This window comes from Elgaria multicarinata, chromosome 20, assembly GCF_023053635.1.
Source record: "Elgaria multicarinata webbii isolate HBS135686 ecotype San Diego chromosome 20, rElgMul1.1.pri, whole genome shotgun sequence".
In the NCBI taxonomy this organism is placed as follows: domain Eukaryota; kingdom Metazoa; phylum Chordata; class Lepidosauria; order Squamata; family Anguidae; genus Elgaria; species Elgaria multicarinata.
Window position 1 is genome coordinate 15,948,935 of NC_086190.1, and position 21,741 is coordinate 15,970,675.

The following is a 21,741-nucleotide window of genomic DNA, read 5'->3' on the forward strand; positions in this document are numbered from 1 at the left end:
TGGGATCGAAATCAGGCTGTGGGAAGAGTTTTGGCTGCAGTAATCAACTCCTCAAAATTTCCCAAGTACCTCTGGGGCAAAAGCAACTCCAAACGGCTTCGCTCCAAGACACTTGGCAACATTGGCCTAAGAGGTTGCTGACGAGGCTGTGCCAGGCGGCCCGGGATGGAAAAAAATGGGATAACTGCAGGTGGGAAACTTGTAGGCCAAATCATGTGGAGGGCCAGCTTAGCCAACAGTGAGGCATGCTGGGAGTTGCAGGCCCAAACAACTGGAGAACCACAACTCCCAACAGCCTCAAGCAAATAGTGAGGCATGCGGGGAGTTGTGGACCTCCAGAAGTTTTGGCCTACAACTCCCAGCAACCGTAGCCAGCATAGCTGACAGTGAGGCATGATGGGAGTTGTAGGCCAAAGCATCTAGAGGGCAAGATGTTGCTCAACCCATGGTTACTTCAAGCAAACAATGGCCCCTAAGCTGGGGGCCTCCTGAATTGTTGGACTACAACTCCCATAACCCTCCTGCCGGCACGGTTGTAGTCCAACACTTGTGGGAGGCTGCGGGTTGGGGGAGATTTCCATGTGGTTAGAGCTTCCGTTGTCTGGGGTGACCCTATGAAAAGGAGGACAGGGCTCCTGTATCTTTAACAGTTGTATACATTTGTATGCATGCAGCACCTGGTGAAATCCCATCTTCATTACAACAGTTAAAGCTATAGGAGCCTTGCCCTCTTGACTGGATACAAAAGAAAGCGGGGCTCCTGCAGCTTTAACTGTTGTGATGAAGAGGGAATTTCACCAGGTGCTGCATGCATACAAATGACACCTGCTGAAATCTGTCAAAGATACAGGAGCCCTGTCCTCCTTTTCATAGGGTCACCCTACTGTTGTCCTCCTCTCCCAATGGATTCCACCGAGCTCAGCAGGAGGGAGCCCTTCTGCCAGGATCCAGGCTCGTCCCAAAGGAAAAAAGAGCGAGGCCCATCTTAGGTCAGGGCCGCTAAAGGGCAGAAGTGAAAAGGCCACGGCAGTCCCGTCGCGGGTGACGAATGTTCATTCCAGGCAGCCTTCAGCCGCTCGGGGAAGAATTCCGCCCGCCTCTTCCCACTCTCCCTGTTCCAGGAACTGCAGAACAACTCGCGCTCTTGTGCGAGAAACAGGGAGGTGGGTGAAGAAAGCTCAGCCTGTCAGCACCAACTCCACGCAAATCCTTCATCCAAATCCCAGCGGGGTGGCAAGCCACGTCCTCCCCAGGTTTGGGAATCATTCAAAAGGGGAGAGAGAAATTGCCTCCTCCTTTGAGCCCAAAGAGAAATGGGATGCTTTTCTTTTGACATCGCCCCGTTTTTGAAATCTAGCCAGCCGTTTGGAGCTTACGGCGGACTTGGAATTTCTCGTCCCCCAAGACATTAAGTGCTGGGGAGCCAGGGAAACGCCGATTCTATGTGCAGAGAGCGCCTCTCCAGAGGATCCGAACGGATTCAAGGGATGGGGAAGGAGGAGAGGAGAGGGAAAACTTGAACCGGGGGTGGGGTGGGGGTCAAGGAAGGGGCGCGTCCTCACCTGAAAAGCCGGGGTGAGGGTTAGCAAGGTTGTGGCCAGAGAGGTCGACGAAAGAGTGGTGGACGGGCTGGACAAACTGAGGCTGCTGGGCGGCGATGTGGTTGGCGTGGTCCGCGGGGTTGGCTGTGTGGATCACGTTGACCTGGCAAGCGGAAGGTTGGGTGGTAGGGCAGAAAGAAGAGGCAAAATGAAGAACTCTGCCATTGGCGCTACCAGGTTTACGAATGTCACAATGCTCTGCCAACCTTCAATAATGACTGGGTTCAGACAACACAATAACCCACGCTCAAGGGTTGAGTGTGGGTTGTCGTTAAAACATGGGGTTTTGTTGAAACGTGGTTTATCGTATTGTCTGTTAACAGCGAACAGCCCATGAAGAGAAACCATGGTTTATTGTTGGGTTGTGAACTGCGGGTTGATCGTGGTTAAACAAACCATGGTTCGTTATGGCCGCCGGGTCCAGACAACACAGTCTAGCGACAAACGACACTCAACCCATTCTCAACCTTGGAGTGTGGGTTGTCATGTCATCTCAACCCTGCAAGCAAGGGTCCAACGTATTTTTGTGCAGTGGCTTGCAATTTTAGATGCTTTATCAACAATCATGAAGGCTGAGATATTTCGTTGATCAATCGGTTGGATCAGCCCAGACTTCTCCAACTCGGTGCCCGACAAATGTTGAGGACATCAATTCCCAATTGCCCCAGCCAGCCTAATGAGCAGAATGCTGGGAGCTGTAGTCCAAAACATCTAGAGGGCAGCCAACTGGGCAAAATAGACCAAGCGGCTGGACTCTGTGTAGCAGGCAATTTGAACGCAAGTAACTTGCAACTGATGTGAGTCCATTCTGCTGCAGCCCAAATGCCAGTGAATGAACCCCGTTATCATGGAACCCCCTCGCGTACCTCCACTTTAAACTCGTTGCTGACGTAACGGCCGTTGAGCTCCGAACAGACCAGTTTGAACTTCCGGTCAAAGAGGGCGACGGCGTGCCAATTGCGATAGCGTATCAAGTGCAAAATCTCCTCGTAGCTGGCCATGGTATCGACCCCTAGAGGAAGAGAGACACAGATGCTAGTCAGAGCGCTTGTGGGCAGCTATGATATAAAGGGGGAAAAGCGCGGCACATGATTTCTCTCAACGGCTTTGCGGTTTCAACAGCAGCTTAAGCATTGGAAATCTGTCTTTGTGAGCCCCCAACTCAAGGGCCTGGATGAAATCACGTGCAGCTTAGAGCGCAATCCTAGGCGGTTTTAGACAGAAAAACTCCCAGCATCCCCCATGCTGGCTGGGGAATGCTGGGAGTTGTAGGTCTTTCCTGCCCCTCCATCTAAACATGTGTAGGATTGCTCCCTTAAGGGTTATTTCCAAGTGTCCTTTCTTGCTGAAGATTGTGTTGCATCCTCGGCTTTCTGAAATGCAACCGGCAACAGGGAAATGCAGTCGCTTACTTGCGTGTCTGACCCGAGGCTGGCCTCTGCAATTCTGAAAAGATAAACCTCTCTGGTGAGACTCTCATCTGCACGATCTGGGCGTCTCCACAGGGAGGGGCTTGATCTCACCTACAGTTCAGTTCAGGCATCAGAGCAAACCAGCAGACTGGAATTTGCTAACATTACGGAGAAGCTAATTGCATTACTTGATCTCAAATATTTTTTATTCTTTTGCATTTTGATTCTTTTCTTCTTTACTGTTCATCTTTGGGGATTCTTTTTTCCCCCCTAGCTATAGAGCAGATTATAAATTTTGGACATGAATATGAAAAAAAAAATCAAAAAGGTCTAGTTAAGTGGAGAGGGTGAACGCGTCCTGTCCTAACAAAAGCCTGTCCCTCACGCTGGCTGCTTGTGGAGTTTGGCTCATCAGAATACTGTTATAGAAGAAGGGGATACTTGGATTTCATGGGGGACCAACCTGTCTTTTAAGAGAGAGGAAGTAAAATTTCAATTCGTACAGATGCTTTTCTTCAGCCGTGCAAAATTAAAAGCTGACTTGCAGTAACGCAAATACTAGTAAAAGCCAGCGTGGTGTAGCGGCTAGAGTGTTGGACTGGGAGCCGGGAGATATAGCTTCTAGTCCCCGTTCAGCCACGGAAGCTCCCTGGGTGGCTTTGGCCGGTCACAGACTCTCAGAGCCCAGCCTACCTCACAGGGTGGAGACCTAAAGACAGTAGTGCACGCGCTGGTAACCTCAAGGCTTGACTTCTGCAATGCGCTCTACATAGGGCTACCATTGTACCTAGTTCGGAAACTTCAACTAGTTCAAAATATGGCAGCCAGGTTGGTCACCGGTACACCTAGGGGTGACCACATTACACCAACATTAAAATCACTCCACTGGCTGCCAATTAGTTTCTGGGCAAAGTACAAAGGGTTTGGGTCCAGGTTACCTGCGGGATCGCCTTCTCCCATACAGTCCACCCCGCACACTCAGGTCCTCTGGGGTGAACTTCAGTCAGCTAAAACTAGGCTGACATCAGTTTCCCAGAGGACCTTTTCTTCTGTTGCCCCCAGATTGTGGAACGGCCTTTCCGGAGGAGATTCGTAAAATTAACTCTCTGTGTGATTTTAAGGCAGCTTTAAAGACGAGCCTTTTCCGGCTGGCCTACCCAAATCAATGTTAAATCAAGAATTTTTAAGATGTGTAGATTCCTGTTCTAATGTTGTTCTCCGCCTCAATCCAAAGGGAGAGGCGGGTAAGAAATAAATATATTATTATTATTATTATTATTATTATTATTATTATTATTATTATTAATTATGTACGCCTTGGGTTCCTTGGAGGAAAAATGGCAGGATATAAATGTAATAAATAAATAAACAAAAACTTATTACCCTGACTCTAAAACTTAAATACGTTTACGATTTCAGCAGCCACTTGCTATCGCTTGGACCTTTTATTTCGTCAACACAATGTTGGGCGAGCAAAAATGTAAGATCCAGAGGGAGCAAAGGGCAGTACCGGTAATGATCAAGCCAAGATTGGAATTGCTCATCTCCATCCCCTTCTGCTGCAGCCGGACCATGTCCACCTCCAAGCTCTCTTGTTCCTGGCTGAGCTCTTCTCCCACCACGGTGACCTCGCAGGTGTCCAGGTTGTGCATGATCTCCTCGGACACCAAGGATTCTTGGACTGCGAAAAGGGAGGAGAAGGGGGTGGGGAAACAGATCAGGCGGGTAGGGAAGGAGGAAATGCGAGGAATGGGCCCGCTTGGCTCCTAGGATTGTGCTAGACACATCCCCACCCATTCAAGAGATTGTTTTCTTGAGGACTAGAACCTTGAAATGACACAAATGCCTTCTAGATTTCCGACGGATGTTTCCCCATCCCAATTCAGGGTTTGCGTGGGAAGCATAAGAATGTCAAAGCCCTGCTGGACCAGGCCAACAGCATCCTCCTGCCCATGTTCCCCAGTAACGGGTGTACACAGTCCTACTGCCTCTGATCCTGGAGGCAGCGATCAGGAATAGTAGCCACTGAAAGCTTTCTCCTCCCTGCGTTTGGCCATCCAAAAGGGTGGCCATCACGACATCTTGCGGACGGGAATCCCACAGCTTGTGTGAAGGAAGTCCTTCCTTTTATCTGAATCTCGCACCGACCAGCTTTATGGGATGACCCTACTGGGGCCAAATAATCCCTCCACACAACACAATAACCCATGGCGGGTTAAATACCCAACCGTCGACTATTTAAACGACCACTGGTTCTCGTGTCGTCTGAACCCAGACTTCGTAGCCTTCCCTCCTAGGGAGTTTTTCTTCCAACCCCTTGATCCTTTGGGCTCGCGTCACTCCCTGCAGCTGGTCCCCCGCTGGTGCCCGATGTGTCTGAGCGGCCTCCGCAAGGCCCCCAGGCTTTTACCTGTGGGGTCCTCATCCCCGTCCCCCTCCGGCTCAACCTCCCGGGTGATGGTGCTGATGATGCGGAGCTCGGGGAAGAGGGAAACCCCCTCGGGGCTCTCGAACTCCGAGGCCGAGCGAGCGAAGTGGTTGATGCCGCTGAGGCTGATCTTGGGCTCTTCGGGCTGCAGGACCATGACGTAGCCGTCGACGAAGGGGATGGCGATGCAGGCCTCGTCGTTGGAGCATCTGCCGGCGGGGGGGGGGGGGGGAGAAAGAGAAACGGGGTCGGCCGCCATCGAAGTCGGAGAGGCGCACGTCCCAGGAAGACCAATACGCAGCACACACGGGCCAAGGTTCGTCGTGATGCACGGTGAGGAACCTCAGGCCCAGGGGCCAAATCAAGCCCTCCCGATATCCCAATACAGCCCTCTGGCTTTCCCCAGATAGCCTGCCCCCTTTCCCTGGCCTCGCCCCCTTTTCCCCAATCACCAATAGGGTCTTTCCTGGTTTGGGGGGCAGTTCCCCCCCATTCCAAAAGGTTGAAATGCCTCTCCTAAGGCTGAAATTAAAAACTTTCAGTGGAGACATGCTGGTGGTTTTAGCCCCCGCCCCAACGGCGTTCAGCCCCGCCCACCACCGGAATGCTCCCCCTCCCCCCCGAGCTACTCCAAAACAGAATTCGGCCCTTGGGCTAGAAGAGGTCCCCTGCCTCCGTTGCGAGGGATGGCCATTTTAAATCCGGTCAGCGAGCGTCACCCAAGCTTTCTTGCTCTGGTACGGGCACGCGGGATCAGCCCCCGCCCCCAGTGCGTGTTTCAGAGGCATCTTCAGATTGTGCTGTGCCACATGCGACGGCAAGCCCTGGCCTTTGCGTCCGCTCACTGCACACCCGGGCATTGGCCTCTCGCCCACCGCTGTGAAAGAGCCGCCCTGCGGCAGCGCGGAAAAAGCAGCTCCCCGCGTAGAGGTCAGTTCGGACGTAGCGACAAACCGGAGTTCCGACTCGTCGGAAACGATGCCCGCCTGCCCCCTCCTCCCCAGCTTGCTGGTCTCCTAGCAAGCCAGCATTGTAAGCCGGGGTTTGTTCTTGGCTCGTGATTCCGGCTTGTTAAAGGGAGCGAGAAAGCCGGGAATCTCAGTTCGGATGAAACCCTAAACAAACCAGCGTTGAAGGTTTCCCATCGAACTAGCAAAATTGCTTGTTCCCGGGAAGACAGAATGAGGAGGAGGAGGGTTATAACAATAACAAAATAAATGTTTTCCAAATCGCTCTTAGGCCACCTTTAAGAGTGGAATACACCCAAGGCAGCGAACGAGGTTAAAGCAAATACCCAAACACGCAATACGAATGGAAAGGCAATAAAGAAATATCTAACGAAACGCTATAGAAAGCAGATCCCGCCGATAAAACTCACAGCCGACGGGAAGGCCGGCGAATTCAGGGAGGCCTTCAGAGCCTTCCTGAAGCCGTGCAAAGGAGGGGCCTGATGGAAATTGATTCCAGAGGTGCAGGGACGCCACCGAAAAGGCTCTCTTCTTTGTACTTGCCAACCTAACCAGCCTTGACGATGGGGGCAGGCTGGGAGGGGAGAAGGCAGTCCCCAAAACACTGAAGGTTTTAAAGGGTGAAAAACAGCTATTTAAAATAAACCCCACAACCAGCGCTACCCGAGATCTTTGAAGAGGAGATGCCAGGAACGGGGCACCCTCAGGCACTCCTACATCGCCACCGGAATTAGCCCTCCATCCAAAGAGCCTTCTGGGCTCCACGGGGAACCTTTACGGAAGCCGTTTGCCGCCAGCCGACGGGACTCACTTGACCGTGCTCGTGATTTTGATCCTCCGGATGCCTGGCGTGGGAAACTGGCGAGAGTTGACGTAGGCCACGTGCTGCATGGCTTTGTCAAAGCGGTCGATGTCATCTCCTTCCAGGCTCACGGCTGACTGGCTGGGGTTCATGTGGATCTGAAACCGCGGCAAGAGAAGCAGTGAGAGGCGGCTCGGGGCGGCGGAGGCAGAGATCAGGGCCGGGAACTGTGCAGACATCACGTGCTCGGTGCCCTTGGCTCTTCAGGACAGACATAAGGAGCCTTCTGTACTCAGGGCTAAATAGATACTTTATCAGGCCCGTGTTATCGTATTTCTTTGATTCGAAGACGCACTTTTCCCCCTAAATTAACAGCTCTAAAAATGGAGTGCGTCTTAGAATCGATGGCGTCTTAGAATCAAAGCAATACAGTAAGAGGAAAAGAGGAAGCTCCTGCAGCAGCCTCGAGCCGTGCGAGCGAGGAGGAGCTGGGAGGGTAAGCGCCTGGGTTTTTGTGAGTCAAATTTATTCATAAGTCCCATCGATTTCCATGGGACTTACTCGCGTGTCGCACAGACAAGTAAAGAGTGGGACTGGAGAGTTAAGCGTTTTAGCTCCTTAATCGTGTCTTCTCCTCTCTCTCCCCCCGCCCGAAAATATTGTTTACTCTTTGTTTCAACGCCCCCCCCCTCTTCCCGCGCAAACGGCTGTTTCTTCTCGCACAGAGGGGAAAAAGAAAAGGACCCAACCATTAGAAGAAAGAGCGGGGGGGGGGGAGGTTGGCTGGGCAGTGAGAGAAGTAGTATTTCTTCGATTCTAAGATGCCCTTTTTTCCCAAATAAACATCTCTAAAAATGGGATGCGCCTTAGAATCGATGGCGTCTTAGAATCGAAGAAATACGGTAATAGATTAAATGCCGGACTGCCCTTAATAAGCCAGGAATGCAGATCCCAGTGAGATGGGGGGGATACAAATGGGTTCCCCCCCTTTATTGTGAACTTTTTGAATGTTCACTGTTTTTAACTTTTGTAAACCGCCCAGAAAGCTTCGGCCATGGGGGCGGTATATAAATGTCATAAATAATAATAATAATAACTTCGCAAAACAGAACAAAAACTAAATTGTGAAAAGGGGGGGGAAACACCTACAAACATAGGAATGTCATCATTTTTTATTTATTTATTATTTATTTATTTAGAATATTTATATACCGCTCCCCATTGAAAAATTTCGGAGCGGTGTACAAGGTAAAATGAAAATAAAAACAGAATAAAAACAGTTAAAACAAAATTTAAAAAGAAGCAAAAACAGAAACCCAAGGCTGCATGTTAAAGAAAGGCTTTAAAGAGAGAGCTCCGGCTATTGGGCGGTATAGAAATGTAATAAATAAATAAATAAAATAAATTCTTGGAATAAAGATGTTTTCAGGAGGCGCCGGAAGGAGTACAAGGTCGGAGCCTGCCTGACCTCCAGAGGCAGGGAGTTCCACAGGAGGGGCACCGTCACGCTGAAGGCTCTTCCCCTGGTGGATTCCAATCGGAGGATGGATCTAGGTGGAACCACCAGGAGCAGGCCCTCGGATGACCTCAGTGACCGGGCAGGTTGGTAGGGGAGAAGGCGCTCTCTCAGGTATCCTGGTCCCAAGTTGTTTAGGGCTTTGTACACAAGTACAAGAACCTTAAACTTGGCCCGATATATACCACCGGTACATCTTCTTGGGCAGGGTTAGCGCCAATGGTAGGTGTTGTTGGGCACATGCCAATGTCGGAGCCTGCCTGACCTCCAGAGGCAGGGAGTTCCACAGGAGGGGGGCCACCACGCTCAAGGCTCTTCCCCTGGTGGATTCCAATCGGAGGATGGATCTAGGTGGAACCACCAGGAGCAGGCCCTCGGATGACCTCAGTGACCAGGCAGGTTGGTAGGGGAGAAGGCGGAGCTCTCTCAGGTATTTTTTCCATCAGATATACCGCTCATTTAAAAAATATACATAACGGTGAGTGTTATCCCCCTCATTAAAGTGACGGAAGGGGCAGAGAAGGCAGCTCGAATCGATCTTTGCTTTCTAGCGGGTTCAGGGAGCCGCCCCGTCCCGTCCCACGGCAAACCTACCTTCAGGCCTTTGCCGACGCCGTCGGCCGTCTGCAGGTCCAACCCTTCTTTGCAGGTATAGAGGCAGTCAATCGCTTTCTTGTTCTCCAGCTTGCCCGAGCGGATCATCAAGCCGGCGAGGTTGCCTCGGAAGAACTGGGCCATGCGGAGTTCGCCACCTTTTACGGAGCAAGGGAGAGGCGGACAGCCTGAGCATCTTCAGGTGCAGGACGGTTTGGGGTTTGTTAGTGATTTGTTTTCACAAGAAACAGCGGTGCGTCACGCTTGCTCTCAAACCGGCATGCAAGTGAGTTAGTGCTCATTCTTGAGTTAAACTTGCAGTTTTGATCAAGCACAACGAGGGGATAAAATAATAATAATAATAATAATAATACTAACAACAACTTAAAATAAGCTCATTCATGCAATATGGCTATTGAGAGGTGGGAATGGAATGACCCAGCGCAATCCTGAAGTCAAGGCTACGCTTTGCCATCATGAAAAGATGGCTTTCGCCCTTCGAAGGCTGCCTTCCCGAGCCGTCAAATGCTTCTCCTGCAAAAAATGCACCTCCCATGAGATAAAAGCAGAGAAAAGCTGGATAAATGACATGCGAAGTGGCCGTATACCGAACTGAAAGAATGTCCCAATTTTTGGGCCGGTGGGCGTGTGTGGGATGTTTAGAGAAGGTTGCGGGCGCTCTCGCAAAATGGCCACCGTGGCAATGGTGGGGGGAGGGCTCACCTGTTCACAAAATGGCAGCCGTGGCTGGTCACAAAGAAGGCAAATTGGCAAGACTCATTTAAAAAAGAAGAAGAAGACACTTGCCCAAAAAACAAAGTCTCAAGGCAGCGGTGGCGTCTGAGCACCAAAACGCACAAAAATGACTCTTTGGGACCGAAATAAAGACGGAGCTGGAGGGAGGCCCTTTGCTTTGTAGCGGGCAACCAATTGTAGAAAAAATATATATTAAGAAATAAGGAAAGGAAAGGAACCTCTCGTGCAAGCACTTGAGTCATTGCTGACTCCTCGAGGGACGCCTGCTTTCGCTGACGTTTCCTTGGCAGGCTTTATAGCGGGGTGGTTTGCCGTTGCCTTCCCCAGTCGCAGTTCCCTTTCCCCCAGCTAGCCGGGTGCTCATTTTACCGACCTCGGAAGGATGGAAGGCTGAGTTGACCTCAGCCAGCTGCCTGAAACCAGCTTCCGCTGGGATCGAACTCAGGCCGTGGGGAGAGTTTCGGATGCAGTAACTGTCGCTTACCACCCTGCATCACACGAGGCATTAAGAAATAAATCCTGGTCTTATAAAGACACATTATGAGGGGGGGGATCTGGATGCCCTCTTCCCAGCTAAAAACATTTAAGCGTTAAGATTGTCTCTCCAAGTAAGAGGACTGAAGAGATTGGTGGACTTCAAGAAAAGGATGCTGAGAAGATGCTTCCTTGGGGCTAGAAGATCTCCTGAAATTTTTTTCTCCATTTTCCTGCTGAAACGCCTTCTTTATCCAGGCACCTCCTCCCTCAACTGTCGCCACCAGCGGCCATTCCAGCAGGCCGTACCGAGGGAGATGAGAGGGGATATGGGGCCAATCCCACCATCCCTGCTGAAAGACAACCTCATTTTTTTCCCTCTTCCCTCCTCCCTCCCCTTTTTCTCACATGTTGCGACTTTTTCTATTGTAACCCTGCGGGCAGGAACTGTTTTGATTAAATGATTAAGCCACTCCAGGAACCTCTTTTTGAGGTTGGGCTGAGGAACGGCATAAAAATATTTCAAATAAATAAATAACTTTCATCCCTGGCCTTCTCCCCTGGTGGGGAATTTCTTCTGATTCTGAAATTCAATCCCTACTTAAACACTGAACGTAGCTGATTTCAAAGGTGTTGACTTCATTTATACCTGCTGCCCCAACCCAGGCTCACTCCAAATGTTTGTCTACAGCTCCATTATCCCTGGCCAGCATGACCAGCTATTCGGGTGGCTGGAGATGATAGGTGTTGCAGTCCAAGACATCTGGAGAGCACCAGATTGGGTCTATGTCAATATTTGTCCTCTAATGTGGGGCAGTATCTAATGCTAGCCCTACTTAGATTAAGGCCATTCACTTCAATGGGTCTACTCCACATAGGAGTACCACTGGATACTACCCAATGGTGTCCTTCTGTGGCAAACTCTTGTATCCGTGAAGTCTCACATGGATCTACCAAGATTTCTCGTGCTGAATGACAGCTACCATAGCAATCCTAATTATTTATTACTGTGATTTAACAGTGCTTTGAGATGGTTTTTAACTTCGCTGTTCCAAGTTGAGAATAATTACAGGGGATTTTTTTTTACTCTGCACTGCACTTTATCCAAGGTGCCATTTAAAATTAAATGAAAGACTCTGTTTGACTGTCTCACACTGAGATGCTAAATCCACCAAGCCATTTACTAGAGGACTAGAAATATCAATTCTGAAGTCAGAAGAGCATTCAGCCAGATGTGGAACAGACCCATGGGCATATCAGCTAACACAACGTCCCCACAACCCGGTGCTCTCCAGATGTGCTGGACTAGAAGTCCCAGTATCCCCCAGCCAGCATGCTGGGACTTGTAGCCCAGCACATCAAGTAGGGGAATAGTAGAACTAAAAAGTTATTCCCAACCCTTCCTCTCTGGGAGTTGACCCAAGGGGGGGTGATTCCTCTGATTGGCCATTTGGCTTTGGGGGTGGAAGCCCTTGTCCAATCAGCGTGGCTGGAACATGCCCCACCCACCCCGACAGTGATGGTGGAATCACGGAAGTCGCTGATCTTTCTGCAATAAACGCCCGATCCGTCTTCATTTCAGCGCGGCTGCAAACACTTTCTAACCTCGCACAGGGATGTAGATTTGAGAGTACCAAAGGGGGGGGGGGGGAAGAGAAAGACAGAGGTGAACTTACAAGACACAAAGTGGGTTTTGGGGGGGGGGGGTTTGTGAGTTCAATGGAATAAATCAAGTCCCGCAACGCAATGATGCAGTTTCAATGGCCATGAACACAAGGCCGGCATTCCATGCTATGCATGAGATGAAGCAATGCCTCAGCTTAAAAGTGGAAGAATTAAAAAGAACGAAAGAAAGAGGGGGGGGGGGGGAAGGAGAGGAAAAAAACCACCAGCAACCTGCAGGAGTTTCGGTCGCTTTTTCCGTGTCATTCTCATTTCCTGTATCTTCTGCAGAAGAAAGAAAGAAAGAAAGAAAGAAAGAAAGAAAGAAAGAAAGAAAGAAAGAAAGAAGAGAGACAAGAGAAGAGAAGGAAAGGACCCAGTGGTTAGGAGCGGGTACGTTTCATCTGCTGGAGCAGCCTTCGTGGACGTGCTGTGTTTACCCGGGGCGCTCCGCTCCAAACGGGAGACTGCCGGGTTTCAGAACAAGAGCACGTGAGTTTGCTAAACTCTCCGTTTGCCAACCGGCCCCTTTCCTTATTGATTCATCGCCTGAGAGAGCCTGGTGCCTCCACCACGGAACCACGAGCACCTTGCAGGAGCGCCCCCAAGGGCACCTTTCAGGAGAGCCGGATTCAGGCACACTGCGGAGCGAAGTGAGGACGGTGCGGAACAGCCATGGGGACGGGATGGGGATGGGACACCTCCTACTTGGGCGAGGGTTCTTCCACTCCTTGCAGCAGAAAAAACTCCCTGCAAGCAGACAGCAAGAGCAGCAGGGAGAGCTTTACGCCAGGGATCCCCAACCTTTTTGGGGGGGGGGGCGTGGGGCACATTTGGAATGTTGAGAGCGCCGTGGGCACCACAGGATAAAACCACGGCTCGGTTTCACTTCAGGAGATTCCAGGATGCTCCTTACATGAGAACCAGGAATTGTATTTTGAAATAAACTCTAGTTTGTTAAACAAGCTACTAAACAATCCAGGGTTTGTAGCTGGCTTGTTCAGCTGACTTTAAAACCACAATTCCTGGTTCGCACGTCACAGCAAGCCAGAAATCCCTTAAAGCAGCGGTGTTGGACCTGGGGCCGGATTCAATGTTGCAGAAGCTCTCAGGGGCTACATTTCAGATGTGGGTGGGGCCAAAAGGGGTGGAGCCAAAATATCAAAAATATCGTCCAATTTCAGCTTAACGCTCTTACTGCCGGTAACTAAGCTTCAAGAGAGGGATTTTAACCATTTAGAAAGCAAGGAAAACAAGAAACTATCAGTGGCTGGGGTGAAAGGGGCGGAGCCAGGGAAAGGGGGCGGGGCTATATGAGAAACTCCGGATGGCTGGATTAGGAAGGGGGCGGACTTGGGTGGTTTTTTTACACCTCTGTCCTAACGTGAATCTGAACCTTCATCTATTCTCCCCAAGCCATGCAGGAGGATAGCGTGACGCTTTTTCTGGGCTCCTTCCCGCTCATTCACATAGCACGAAACCACAGTTTAGTGTTACCGTGAGAACTCAGCCACTGCTTTACGTTCAAATGGAATTTCAACATTCAGAATATCCTGGAACCTGCCGGCTGAGCCTTGCAGGTCATAGACGGACCGAAAAGTATGAAGACGCTCTGAGAAGAAAGCTACCTTCTACCCACCACCACCGTTTTTAACCTGGATAGCAGGGAGTTCCGAATAAGCAGAAGACCTTTTAAAAAGGTGCGTTGAAACTTGGAAAGGGGGGAACAAATCACCCACTGCAGAGTGCGTTGGCGATCCACGTTCCCTTCCTCCCCTCTGAGATGCATCCGTAGATCCGTTTTCCTCAGGACGCTGACAAGGAAAAGCGTCAGCGGCCTGGGAGGCGATGACTCAGCGTTATGCAGCCTCCACGGAACGGCTGCTGGAACCTGCTTTGCATATTAAAAACCCTTTACTGCTGCTGCATTTCTTTTTACGGCCCTAAGCAGCAAAACCCTCCAAAAACCACAAAACGCTGGATGACTTAACTCTAAATCCTTAACAACAGCACACGCAAACACAAAATGTGATCAGAGAGGCAGACACAAAAACCACAGGAGTGTTGGTTTTCTTAGGCTGCAATCCTATGCGTGTTTAGACAGGAAAATGTCCTACAACTCCCAGGGAGTTGTAGGACTTTTCCCTGTCTAAACACGCATAGGATTGCGCCCTTCTAAATCCTGGCGCCTAACCCAGTTCAGGAGTGCGCGTTCTTTATCCCAGGGTGGGGTTTTAATCTTTTCCTTCCTCGGTGTTCTCAACGTTGTAACCAATGTTTATTTCTGAAGGAAATCCGGCCAACGGGCAAATATTCTAAATCAGTGTTCCCAAAGTGGGCGGCATTGCCCCCTTCGGAGCGGTGGGATTGCATAGGGGGATGTTAAGAGGCAAGGGGGCAGCAGGGGGGCGCTAAGAGGCAAAGGGGGGCGCTCGAGGTGGTCTTTTCCAAGAAGCACCTCTCCAGAAGGTCTTAAATCCCAGGGACATTTTTATGGGAGAAAGTAATTTGGTCCCAAGCCGTATAGGGGAAGAATCCACACATGTATTTCTTCGATTGTAAGACGCACACTAATTTCAGTACCACCAACAGAAAAAAAAAACCTAAGACACACCCGCGATTGTAAGACGCACCCCATTTTTAGAGATGTTTATATGGGGGGAAAAAGTGTGTTTTAGAATCGAAGAAATAGGGTAATACCGTTTAAGAAGAGTCCTTTTAATGGTGAATTGAAATGTTTCAAAAGCACCAAAACACTAATAAAGAGACCTACTCTGCTTGGTGTGCCCTGCCATGCCGGTTGCAAAACAGATTACTAAATGCGGTGATTTAAGACTCATGTTAAGTGACTTTAAACCAGACATTGAGAAACTAGTATCACTTCATCAAGCCCTTCCATCACATTAAGAATTTACAGAATAGTGAAGTACTCTACCGCCCAGAGAGTTTCGGCTATGGGGCGGTAATAAATGCAATAAATCAAATCAAATTAAATCTACCCTAGTTACTAAATGTGATATCTAATATACTTGCTAAACGACTATCAGACTTCGAAAAGATGGTATCACTGGATCAAGTTCATCAATTATGTTTAATTGAATCAACTAAAAAAATGTAATTGGATTTTGAATAAATATTCAATTAATTGTTACTGTTTTGAATTTTATTGTTATTATCTTCCTTAGCGGGTCATTGAAAACCGCTATTCTGGTAGGGAGTGCTGGGCATGAGTTTGTGGAACCAAGGGGGCGGTGACCTGAAAAAGTTTGGGAACCACTGTTCTAAATCATTAGGAATTTTCTCCTGGGCATCTCGAGTTGAAACGTTTGTTGTTCCTTTGCTCAGTCTCACTGAAGCGAAAGTAAGACACCTGCACAAGAACAGGTAATGACGTCCACGAGATGGACTCAAGCAAGAGAGTTGCGGACGAACGGAAACGCCCTTGACCAGGTCAAAACTGTTCTTCCGTCGTCAACGTGCCACAACCGGACCCCAAAGTGCCGTTACCTTGCCAACAGGCGCCGACCACGAGCTGGGATTCTATTTTGGACGGGTGAAGGGGATAGTCCTCGGTCACCGGGAAAGGATCAAAGGAGACGCCGTCAACATAGAGCGTGACCGTGGGAAATTCCACGTTGAGGACGTAGTGGTGCCATTCCTTGTCGCATACCTGGAAAGGTAGAGAGTGTTTAATGTGGCGGGAAGGGGTCAGCCTTCCCTGCACCTCATACTGAGAGAGCCAGTGTGGTGTAGTGGCTAGAGTGTCGGACTGGGAGTCGGGAGATCCAGGTTCTAGTCCCCATTCGGCCATGGAAACCCACTGGGTGACTTTGGGCCAGTCACAGACTACATGTGGACCTTTTGCAAACATTACGGACTTTCAGCTGGAGATGCCAGGAACTGAACCAGAGACCCTACTGCACCTGGGCTACTACAGAGCGATGGGCCCTACCAATAAATTGGGTGAATAAGCCCAACCATCGAGGGAGTCGAGACGCACACGTTCTTGGGAGCTTTTGTGTCCATAGAATCACAGAGCTGGAAGGGACTTCAGAGGTCATTTAGTCTAACCCCCTGTTCAACAGAAGCTGTGAACTACAGGATGCAGCTACATCAACCTGGCAGATGGCCCTCCCGGCTCCACTTAAATACCTCCTTCTCTTAAATACCTCCACTTAAATACCTCCTCCCGGCTCCACTTAAATACCTCCTTCTCTGTAGGAGAACTGGCCGCCTGTTCTACTGTTGAACAGCCCTCACTAGGAATGTTCACACAACATGCTAACCACACTCGGTGGCTGAGTATGGGTTGGACCTGGGTTGTTTGTTGAAGTGTGGGTTAGCATTTGTCTGAATTCAGGAGATTTTCTGCAGGGTGGTTTGTTAACCATGCCATATGGCTTATGGCATGGTTAACAAACCCGTGGTCTGTTGTTGAGTTACTCAGGCCACTCCGCATAAAATGTTTTGGGTTCAGACAACACGCTAACCCACAGTTCAACAAACAAGCCATGGTTCAACAACAACCCCCCACTCAACCACTGAGTGTGGGTTAGAAGTGTGTGTGTACCCAGTCACTGTTAGGAAGCTTCTCCTAATCTTAAACCAAATTCTGCTTCCCTGTGATTTCCACTCACTGATTCTAATCCTGCCGTCGGAAGCAACAGAGAACAAATCTGCTCCCTCTTCCACATGTCAGCCTTTCAGATATTTGAACACTCTTATCGGGTCTTCTCTTAGTCTTCGCTTCTCCAGGCTAAACATACCTGGATGCTCACCTAAACTCCAGAAAACAGGTATGACTTAACATGGCACATCGACAGAACATCAACTTGGACTTGGGTGGCAGCTGAAGAGTATCGAATGAGCCTCCTTTGACACCCACCTGGTTCAGTTTCCAGTGGAACTCTGCTGGTTTGTAACTCTGCCCCTCGGAGGGATCTTGGCGGAAGAGGAAGACAAGCCGACAATTGTGCACGTAGAGGGAGTAATGGTGCCGGTTCATATCTGCACAAAAAAAAAGATCAGATGTGTCACTACTCCATTTTCAACACAGCTCTTAGCTAGCTACTATTTGGATCCTATTAAACTTCTACCAATCAAACTTGTTACAGACACCTCCCTCAACCTGGGTCCCTCCAAATGGTTTGGACTACAACCCCCAGCAATCCTGACCATGGCTAGAGGGATTGTAGTCCAAAATATCTGGAGGGACCCAGGTTGGGGAAGGGCGTCGTCGCAGGTATAGGGAGGTGCTGAACAAAAGAAACGCACAACAGGATGAAGAAAACGGAGTTCGTTTTCTCGGAGAGAAATACCTCCCATTAGGGCAGTTTTACAGAAATTGTTCTTCGACAGCCCAAGGTTGGTAAGGCAGAGCTTCAGAAAAATGTCCTCTTGCTGCATCTAAATTTTACACGGGGGTGCAGTAAGAGGAAAGAGACCAGCGCGAAGCAAAAAAAGAATAAATCAAGGCCAATTTCCTAGCTTGCTAGTTCCATGACATCCTAAAACCTGGACCTTTTCGCACAAACACCTCCCTGTTCCATGTGGAACCGGCATGGGTGGACTTGCGCTAAGCGCCAAGCGCAGGACCGAAAAAGTCCGAATCGTAACCAACTCTGCAGAAGGCGTTATGTCCGACAAGCCGCAAAAAATCCACAGCTTGTTCCAACAAGCGCCAGCTAGGAGGACCAGGGGACGCTGGAAGCCTGCAGGCAAAGTTTGAACACCCAGGTCAAAGCGCACGGAGGGAAATCACCGTTCAGATGAATCCACTTCGAAGCGGCCACCGCCAAGACAGACAAAACCGCCACGTGAATCGACGCTCAGGCATTAAGTTCAGTGGCAAGGTCTTTTGTAAAACCGCATCGAAGACAGTGTGGTTCGAACTGATGATTCACCGGCATTTGAAAAGCTCCCTTTTTCCAGGAAAGGAAAGGAAAGGAACCTCTCGTGCAAGCACTGAGTCATTGCTGACTCTTGGAGGGACGCCAGCTTTCGCTGACGTTTTCTTGGCAGGCCTTATAGCGGGGTGGTTTGCCGTTGCCTTCCCTGGCCGTGATTCCCTTTCCCCCAGCTGAGTACTCATTTTACGGACCTCGGGAGGATGGAAGGCTGAGTCGACCCAAGCTGCTGCCTGAAACCAGCTTCCGCTGGGATCGAACTCAGGCCGTGGGGAGAGTTTCAGCTGCAGAAACTGCTGCTTTACCGCTCTGCGCCACACGAGGCTCATTTTTCCAACCCAATTATTTTTCAGGATCCCGGCCGAGCTCCCTTTCAAATGAAGGGAAACATCTTTAAATTGGCCTTAAACCAATCCACAGAAGCAAAGTGCGCGGCTCTCTGTTTGAAGCAGGCAATTTTTACTCCTAGGGCACTTTTCAAAAAGACCCCGCTTCTTACAGATGTCGCTTGATCTTTCCCTTACTGGAACTCATCAACAGTCGGACGAGATCCTTTTGTTGAGGGGTTTTTTTGGGGGTGGGGGCAGAGTTTTCCCTGCTCAAAATGCCTGTTTCAGCCTCTAGCTGATGAGACACACAATTCTTTCTTCTTTTTTTTGCTCTGTTGAGGTACAAATCACGAAACCCGAGATGCTGTGTTTCCTTTGTATCAATACCATCTCGCAAATTACTGTTTGCAGCGTTCACAGGCTGGCGCTATTTACAGAGAAAGCTATTCACGGGCGGAGAAGGTGCGGTGGGGGGCGGCAGGGGAGAAGGAGAGAAATACACATTTGCTCGGAAAAAAATCAATCGAGCCTTTTGTGCGCTCAGTTCTTCTGACGAAGATACCGAGGAATCGTATTGCAACACCTGCGACGGAGAACTCAGAAGCAAAATCGCCCACGTCTCAGACGGCCGCGAATGTGAAGCATTAGATCTTTTCCCCAAAAGCACAATATCGCAACAGGCTGTGCAGCGGCAGACTCACGGCCATGTTTCAATGAGGGGGGAAGGCAACATTGAAGGCAATGCTTTTAAGATTGTGGATCTTAACAGTGGATTTTGACAGTGGATCAAAACAAAGGTCCATCTAGTCCAGCACTCTGTTCACACACTGGCCAACCAGTGTATGAACAACCGACATGGGTGTAACGGCACCCTACCGCCCATGTTCCCCAGCAACTGGTGCACACAAGCTTACTGCTTCAGATACTGGAGGTAGCACACAACCATCAGGGCTAGTAGCCATGGATAGCCTTTGCCTCCAGGAATTTCTCCAACCCCCTTTTGAAGCCATCCAGATTGGTGGCCATCACTACATCTTGTGGTAGTGAGTTCCATAGTTTAACTCTGCGCTGTGTGAAGAAGTCCTTCCTTTTATTTGTCCTGGATCTCCCACCAATCGGCTTCATGGGATGACCCCATTGGGTTCTAGTATTTTGAGAGTGGGAGAAAAATGTCTCCCTAGCCACATTCTCCACACCATGCATAATTTTGTACACCTCTATCACCTTCTCTAGCATTGGGCAAAAGGCGGGATACAAATAAATATAATAATAATAATATAATAATATCACGTCTCCCCTCAACCTCCTCTTTTCCAAGCCGAACAATCCCTTTTCATGTTGATGCAGTCAAGACCTGCATTCGTGAATTCTCAGCCCCACTCCCCACCGCATCCGGAATGTTTGTGAACGTTCCGTGGCACTACAGTGGCTCGGCCCATGAGTAGGCCACGCGGTGGGTCGTAAAAGCAGGTAGCAGCCCTTGCTCAGCCTCCAACCTGTCTTGTCTGAATTGCAGAGGATGGTCTCCTTGTCTTTGGTCCCAGGCCCGTGCCTCATCCACACCGAAATGACAAACGGCTCTTTCATGTTGACGGTGACGACGTTGTCCGGAACCTTCACCGCTTGAGTGCCGTTGAACTCAAAGACCTGGTCGCTGTCATGGCCATTGTCTGTAGGAAGGCCTATTGTCCAGTTGGCAGTGCTGCTAGGAGGCGGAAGGAGCTCGGCAGTGCCAGAGGAAGCACCTGCAATTCAATCATTAAGAACACTGTGTCAGCAAATCCCCCGCAGGGGAAAACAAACGTGACGACCGGGCTGCGTGTGCTTGTGTGCCTTTGCTAAAAACGGCGAGCCCACGAGCGGTGAGAACCCAGCGCCAGAGGTGCGCTCTGCTTCCTTTACTGTTGCTTTTAATGGATGGTTTGTAACTTGTTTCACGCAGGAGCTTCGCTACCGCTTTAAAACGGTTTATAACCGTATTGACAACCGTTGGGGTCCAAGGACACACGCCGCGGCGTATACAGTTTCCAAACCGTTTTCAACGTGTTCTATGAGCTACGGGTGTAGATCTGGCCTAAGTTAACTTTTAAGTAAGGTTTTGTTTTCAAATCCGTCTATTATTACCGTTCGTTGCTGCGAGCGCCGTTTTTTGACAGAAAGGTGGGAAGTAAATTTAATAAACCAAATAAATGAATGGGAGAGCGCCCCTATGGCCCCTAGACACAGTCCATGGGGGGTGGGGGCATAGGATAGTTCAGATTCTTGGATCCATGGTCAGGGCCAATCCAAGCTCCTGGCTCCACTTCCGCTGCTCCTCCCGCTCTGCACGGGATGGCCGTAAGCCTCCGAATTCAGAGGCTTAGGCCCACCCCAGCGGACTACACCCTAAGCCTGCATGGGTATTTATTGGAGCAGAGCTGGACGGCATTTGCAACAGGTCTAGCCTCCCCTGTCATTTTACCCACGCACTGAGCAGCCTTCCCCCACCCTGGTGCCCTCTAAATGACTTGAACTCCCATCAACCCCAGCCAGCCCGGCCAAGGCTCCGGAATCCTGGGAGTTGTGGTCCAACCCATCTGATAGCGGAAGGCTGAGCTATGGGTCTTTCCTTATTTTAACAAAGGCGGCCGACGTGTCAATTCCCCATAACCAATTCCTACAGTCAATTCCTTTGCTTTTCTTCCTCCCCCGTCTCAACCTTTTTGCCCGGCGGGGAAAAGAGAAGGCGAGATTCGAAAGGGGAGGAAAAGCACAGAGACGCGTGGTGCGACCTTCAACCCAGGCCGGCGAGATCTCACCGCAAAGCCGGTGAAGGGATTTCTCGGAGTACGTGTCGCGGTCACATCCTTTCCCAATGTGGTTGGTCTCCAGCTCCACGGTGGCTTGCACGGAAGCGATGGGCTCGTCGCAGGTCTCCAAATGGATGTTGGGGAAGAGAGACAGCGCCCCGGTCCCGGGTTCGTACTCCATTCTTTTGCTCCAACCTGAGAGGGTAAAGACCAAAAAAGGAAAAAAAAGTTACGGCCAGCTAGCGATTCCTGGCGCATGAAAGCAGCAGAGGTGGGGAGCCTCTCTCAGCCGGAGGCTGAACTGGATTTGGGAGAAGCTCTTGGGGGCCGCGTTGCAGTGGTGCAGAGGTGCAAAAGGGGAGGAGTCAAAAAGGCAAAAGTTACTAGCTTAAAGCTCTTATTGCCAGTAACAAAGTCAAGAGAGGCATTTCAACTTTTTAGAATGGGGAAAAAAATGCACCCAAGCCAAAGGATCGTCTCCTGCCATATGTACCTGCCCGGACC

At 50.0% G+C, this 21,741-nt stretch overlaps 1 protein-coding gene across 4 annotated transcripts in view; it reads right to left on the reverse strand.

Annotated features, from left to right (window-relative positions):
- CLSTN1 (calsyntenin 1) overlaps positions 1-21,741 on the reverse strand; it is a 72,484-nt gene that overhangs the window by 9,071 nt on the left and 41,672 nt on the right. For 2 of the 4 annotated variants that reach the window (XM_063145543.1, XM_063145542.1), the window contains 11 exons: positions 21,247-21,432; positions 19,945-20,193; positions 17,099-17,220; positions 15,721-15,883; positions 12,448-12,498; positions 9,322-9,479; positions 7,221-7,369; positions 5,424-5,650; positions 4,524-4,694; positions 2,468-2,613; positions 1,563-1,704 (listed from right to left, as the gene is read on the reverse strand). In XM_063145543.1, the coding sequence (XP_063001613.1) occupies positions 1,563-1,704; positions 2,468-2,613; positions 4,524-4,694; positions 5,424-5,650; positions 7,221-7,369; positions 9,322-9,479; positions 12,448-12,498; positions 15,721-15,883; positions 17,099-17,220; positions 19,945-20,193; positions 21,247-21,432 (1,764 nt within the window). The remainder of the gene's footprint in view (positions 1-1,562; positions 1,705-2,467; positions 2,614-4,523; positions 4,695-5,423; positions 5,651-7,220; positions 7,370-9,321; positions 9,480-12,447; positions 12,499-15,720; positions 15,884-17,098; positions 17,221-19,944; positions 20,194-21,246; positions 21,433-21,741) is intronic. The other 2 variants (XM_063145545.1, XM_063145544.1) reach the window with 1 other exon arrangement.